The sequence below is a fragment of the Cryptotermes secundus genome, unplaced genomic scaffold, assembly GCF_002891405.2.
Source record: "Cryptotermes secundus unplaced genomic scaffold, Csec_1.0 scaffold5619, whole genome shotgun sequence".
Classification (NCBI taxonomy): domain Eukaryota; kingdom Metazoa; phylum Arthropoda; class Insecta; order Blattodea; family Kalotermitidae; genus Cryptotermes; species Cryptotermes secundus.
In genome coordinates, this window is record NW_019730595.1 from 1 (window position 1) to 6,403 (window position 6,403).

Here is a 6,403-nt window from a genome sequence, read left to right on the forward strand (position 1 = left end):
TTCCCACCTAGTTAGGACAGCTTCAGGTGGCACAGGAACCTGAGGGAAGCAATCTCTGTAGAACTGGACACAGCTGGTGCTTTCAGAGACAGTTTTTCCCACTTGCAATTAATTGTTAACAGCTGGAAACTGTGCACATATTTTTTCTGCAAAACGGCGTAATCCGTGCGCTAAACAGGTTACATGTATAAGATTTGGATAAAATACTTGTAAGGCTTTTGCTGCTTTCAACATATAGGAAGCTCCATCTGTGAGTAATACAAGCACCTTACAACAGTTATTCTCAATTACAGATGGCCACAGTAGTTGCAGAGAATCATTTACAAATCTTGCTATTGTGCTATAGTTGGTTTTCTCTAGTACTTTGCAACCAAGAAGATGAGGTTTGCCGGATTCGTCTGGATGTAGCTTACCAACCACGAAATTTGTCATGTATCGGCTACATAAATCGGTTGTCTCATCTACCAATGTCCAGACCAATCCAGACGATCCAGACACAGTTCCCTCCAATGTCAGAACGGACTGACTCCAGAGTAGAGACATACAGAGTTGATCCGTCTGGAATTTTTAAGTATCCAGAAATGATCGCAGAACTGGATTGCTTAATTTATTCCATGGAATGTTGCTACATACTAAAGCCTTACAAAGATGGGCTGAAAATGTATTAACAGAGGACTTGGGTTTGACCTGTGTAAAAAGTAGTTGTTGTGGTGTGCTGTTCTTCCCCTTCTTTGTGGTAATATGTGCAGTCGTTCTTGAGTGTTATTCATGTTGAAATTTCTTTTCACATTTTACTTCCTTTGCACAAACTTGACAGCACATGAGGACACCGTCTGCTGAATAGTCACTAAAACCCAAAACCGATCGATTTTTTAAATATCTACTGCTGCACATTTCTTTAGGCATTTTCAGTACATGAACACTTTTTTGATGCAGACTATTAACGAAAAGAGTAACGTATTAACTGAAAAGGCTTTTCTCAAGACCAACACTCTGATGCTACTGTCTGCTGTCATGGTCAATGGAATGCAGGAAAATCCCACCACCTCCCTTTCGAAATAGCCAAGCTACCTGCTTGTATTGTAAGTGGTAAAAGTGCCGTTATTCAGAGAGTTGAGAATAGCAACTGGCAAGGGATGTCCAAAACACAGGCAAAACCAATTTTGTTAGAGAATATTGAAATTATCCTTAATTTCAAACACATATGCAGAAATATGCTCTTACATTTAGAATATGCAATAATGGCCAAAACCCCTCAAAATGTGCATTTTCAAAAAATCCGGGCCTTAGTTATGACGGTTCAAATGATTAAGCTGCCGTTTTAGCATATGATACATAAGTTACACATGATCTGCTCTGTAAAGCCTGTACTGACAGAGGACTTGTGTGTAATGCAAAAGGAAGAATTTTCAATAACCTGTTATATCTGTGAAATATACGCTTGACGAAAAGCCAACCATATTCATAAGAGACAAACCCATCTTCTCATCAGAGAGGATGTTACATAAGGACTATTACAGCAAGAGTTCAATTTAAAAAAACTCTGGTTGTGGATCTCAAGGGGCTTGATGCCAAGATGGACAAGTGGTTAAACGCGACTCATAAAGTAACTTTCACTTTGACTACTGAGTTCTGAGTCGGAAGTGAGTGCTAGCCTGTGATAGTGACTGGTAGCCATGGTTAGCCAGATGCAGCTAGGAGTAAATGGCCAGAAGTTGCACCCATGAGGGACATTCCGCAATATCTGGAACCATCTTCCCGAATTAGCCCATTAAATTGAGGATAGACTGTACAAGTAATGCATGCACTTTTCTATAGTTGGTAACTGATTTGTATCTATAATACACAGAACAAATCTGTGTTGTGTTGTTATTGTTATTGTGATCATATCGATTTTTAAACACTGAATTATGCTGTATTCATAGGCTTTGGTGGAAAGCAGTGCAAAATTCATTCAAGGAAGTGTAAAGTTTCTTTTTCCTTCTTAAATTTTCAACATAAATTCAGTTTAAAGAACAGAATGAAACTGTAAATGAATCAAGAAATCTGAGTAAAGACAACATTTTTTGAAATAATTTATGTACTTAATATTCCATTTGTGGGGAAAAATCATAACATATATGGAGTCAACAGACCTTCCGAAAATGTGGCAGAGTTCAGGTATTTGGACAGTAACAAATCAAAATTCTGTGGCATATTTACTCCATGCAAGAACTGCTGAGCCACAGAAACAGCCGTTGCTACATAATACACGCACGCAACAATATAACGATGGAGTTATGCAATCCATTTCCAGCCAATGGCTCAGTAAACACATTTTCAGACCATGCTATGCAACGCGGTGACATCATCAACAATGCAGACTGTGCAGAGCACTTGTAGGAGAAGTGAATTCAGAAGCTAGGAGCACTTGAGATTCTAAGGATGAGAATGGAGCATGTCCTTAGTGAATCGTGAAGTTAAGTTGAGCACCGATCAGGACAGAGAAATACAAAGTGATTGAGGACAAGAAGACTTCATAGTAATTTGAAGTGATAGTGCCTGTGTTGAGATCCATTGCTAGGAGACGACTAGTGGAAACTGAGAATCCTAGCGTGCGTGAAACAGTAAACTGTAAAGTGTGTAAATCAGAGATAGTGCTATATTAAGTGTGATTAAGATAACTTGTAACTGTAGTGGCAATAAATCCAATCATCAGAACTAGAACCTGTTAACTTCGTCACACGTATGGCCGCGCCATAGCTCAAGCGGTTAGTCACTGTCTTCCCACCGCGGCGGCCAGGGTTCGATCCTGGGTCTGGTCAAGTGGGATTTGTGGTGGACAAAGTGGCGCTGGGGCAGGTTTTCTCTGAGTACTTCGGTTTCCCCTGCCAATCTTCATTCAACCAATTGCTCCACAATCACCCTCACCTATCATCTGGGGCTGGTACAATAGGCCAGAAGTGGCCACAGTACAAGGGACTTAGTCCCACCCCACTAGCAATAAAAAAAAATAGTCACACGTACCACACTACACATGACAATATTATTCCTGAGGAAATAAGAACAGATTAAACTTGGCTAATGAGTGTTACAATCTGTCCCAGAATCTTCTGTCTTTTTTCTGCTGTCTGAAAACTAAAATTATGAGGGTAGTACTGAAAGTCATGAGCAACAATTTTTTGTAATGTAACATGCTTTATTATTCACAAACCAAATACACCACCTCAATCTACAGACCTTTCTTTATTTTTCCACATAAACGCCACTTCTTTGTACACATTTCTCCCAGGGTTCTAGGAGTTTGGAAATTCCCCTTTTGTAAAATTCTGTTCCAGCCACCCAAAAACACTGACGCACTGCTTTCTGAATTGCCTCCCTTGTCTCAAAACGTTGTCCACGCAGCTGATCCTTCACAAATCCGAAAGGATGGTAGTCGGAGGGTGCCAGGTCAGGGCTATAGGAGAGGTGTGGAAGAACTTCCCACCCCATGTTTGCAATTGCTTCCAAAGTGAGGCGATCAGCGTGGGGGCAAGCGCTGTCATGCAGGATGATGATGTTTTATCCCAGACGTTTATAGCGCAATGCACAACGGAGCTTGTGCAGTGTCTGGACATAACGAGCAGCACTGATGGTTTGCCCAGGTTCCAGGAACTCAGCCAGAATAAACCTCCCTGCATGCCAGAAGACTGAGCCCATCACTTTCACAGCTGATGGTACTGTCTTTGCCTTCTTTTTTGATGGAGAATGCAAATGGTGCCATTCCATACTCTGCCGTTTCGTTTCAGGCTCAAAATGGTGAAACCAGCTTTTGTCACCTGTCACAATATAATCATCACCTTTGTGTCAATACCTCTGGATCAGTTCTGAGGTGATGGCTTTTCGCTGACCTTTGTGGTCTTCGGTCAATACCGCGGGACCCAACGAGCACAAACTTTCCTACAGCCCAAGCTTTCAATCATCTCCTGTACTGCACTGTGACCTATTCCAAGTTTTCGGGCTATTGTGTCCACAGTCACACGCCTGTCACCTTGAACAATCTCATCCACTCTTTCCTTGTTGTGTTCAGCTGAGGCTGTTCGAGGACAACCGCTCCAAGGCTCATCTTCGATGCTGATGTTCCCATCTTTAAAATGTTTCACCTATCTTTGAACACTGCTTGCACCCATGCACACATTTCCATAAGCACGCTGAAGTCTCTGGTGAATTTCTGCAGCAGGGATTTCCTCTTTCACGAGAAATTTGATGATGGCACACTGGCAAAAGGACATATCATTGTCGGCCATTTTGTTAGGAGTGATACTGGTCATGTGATGCAAGCTATAGACGTCAAGACACTTAAGGTTAACACAACAGCTGGTTCCACCTACCACCATACTCTCTTCTGTTTGCTGTTCCCAGGTTGCATGCAAAAAAAAGTTGCTCATTTCTGGTACGACCTACATAAAATATTCAAAACCATAATTTCGTCTGTGGTTCTGTATCGGTGTGAAACTTGGCCTCTGACAATAAGGGAGAAACATAGACTGAGGGTGTTTCAGAGCAGGGTGTTGAGGAGAATATTTAGAATGAAGAGAGATGAAGTAATAGGAAGTTGGAGAAACCTGCATAATGAGGAGCTTCATAACTTTTACTCTTCATTAAGTATAATTAGAATGATTACATTACAGAGGGTGATATGAGCAGGGCTTGTAGCACGACTGAGGGAGACCATGCAGACACTTCTAGCCAGCAGCTCAGCATTTAGAACACTAACGTTAGGCCCTCAGAGTCATCTGAATTACATTTGAAAATTCAGTCCATACCTCTGAGGAAAAACATACCATCTCTGCTACAAAGCCCAACTGGTTAATGCTGTTTAGGGAAACAGTCGCTATTTATTGTGAGAATCATACAGAACACATAAATACACTGTGTGGGCAGAATGCAGAGTTCAGTTCATACCTCACGGGAAACACATTAAATCTCCGGTACAGAGACCAACAGGTTAATGCTGTTTAGGGAAACAGCCGCTGTTTACTGTGAGAACCATATGGAACACATAAATACACTGTGGGGAAAATGAAGAGACTCTGAATGTTACAGCACGTGGTACTTATAGTAACCACTGGGCATTAAAGGGCTACGAGAATTCCCAGTTTTACCCAGTGCAAACGGAACAGTTTTGAGTTGCGCTTATGTTGTAGTCTCTACTACTATTTGAGAGGTGCTTGGCTCAAATCCTGACTGACTGTTTTGTGATAATACCTCGAGTAGGTCATGATTACGTCCCTCAAAATTCTTTCCCATTATAGTCATTCATTGATCATCCTACCATTCCATGCTATATAGTGTACCTACTGAGAGAATTACATATTATTAATAATCATCATAATCATAGGAAGAAAGAAGAAAGTACCTGGTGAAAATGTAGCAGCCGAAGAAATGATTACCAACACCTTCATTGTACATCCTCTTCATGAATTGTCCAACACATTCCTTCTGCAAGACACAGTCCTTGTAGCTGCCAAATATCATGGTTGGCTTTGAATGTGGCACACCTCGCCTTTGCCAGTAACTAAACTTGTACCGGAAATACAACCAGACGAGTAAGAGGAGACTGGACACAAACAGAACAGTGCCCTCCAGGAGAGAGTTACCCAGCAACGCCATTTTCTGTAACAGTCAGAAATCAATTTTTTTTTTCCATATTTTACCAAGCCTTGCATTTAACACTTTATTCACCATAATGTTACTTAGTGGGGTAAGACAGAGTTCACGTGGTACTGCAGCCACTGCTAGCGTATTGTACCAGCCCCGGATGATATATGATGGTGATTGTGGAGAAATTGGTGGTACAAATATTGGAGGGGAAAACCAAATATTTGGAGAAAACCTGCCCCGGTGCCACTTTGTCCACCACAAATCCCACATGACAAGACTTAGGAACGGAGGGAAGTCAGCAACTAACTGCTGAGCTACAGTGCGGCTGTAATGTTACACACGTCAGGTTGCAGTGGTAGTTGATGGGCAAGGCAGTCCCCAATCCTCAGAACATTTTATTATTCCTTCGAGGCATTAGAAATGGAGCAGGGGTGAGGAGGATGTACTACGCCGATATTTTAGAGTTTCGTTGTTATCCGCGACATGAACAATACCGAATAGTCTGAACAGTGCTCAGGGAAAGTCTATTAACCCTTATTTTTCTAATTAATATATATATATATCTTTTTTTTCATTGGCGCTACAGCCCTCATTTGGGCCTAGGCCTACCTCCATGAAACTCTCTGTTCACTTCGGTTTTACTAGATCTTAGACATATAGTAGGACTCCTTGGGCGGGTGGTCAGCTCGTCGAAAGGCCTCTACCTGTACACAAACACAGAAAAAGGCACACAAATATCCATGCCCTGAGTGGGATTCGAACCCACGATCCCGGCTTCCGA

The 6,403-nt window shown here is 41.8% G+C and overlaps 1 protein-coding gene across 2 annotated transcripts; it reads right to left on the reverse strand.

Moving 5' to 3' along the window:
• Positions 1-6: 6 nt before the first annotated feature.
• On the reverse strand, positions 7-6,265 carry LOC111866370 (cytochrome P450 6j1-like). 2 transcript variants are annotated; one of them, XM_023855260.2, is made up of 3 exons: positions 6,232-6,265; positions 5,378-5,634; positions 7-847 (listed from the first exon to the last, which is right to left on the reverse strand). In XM_023855260.2, the coding sequence occupies exons 1-3, from the start codon at positions 6,235-6,237 to the stop codon at positions 763-765; spliced, it is 348 nt and encodes a 115-aa protein (XP_023711028.1). In that variant the 5' UTR covers positions 6,238-6,265; the 3' UTR covers positions 7-762. The 2 variants fall into 2 exon arrangements, with proteins under 2 accessions (XP_023711028.1, XP_023711029.1); XM_023855261.2 differs by lacking the exon at positions 7-847 and adding an exon at positions 4,146-4,235.
• Positions 6,266-6,403: the final 138 nt, after the last annotated feature.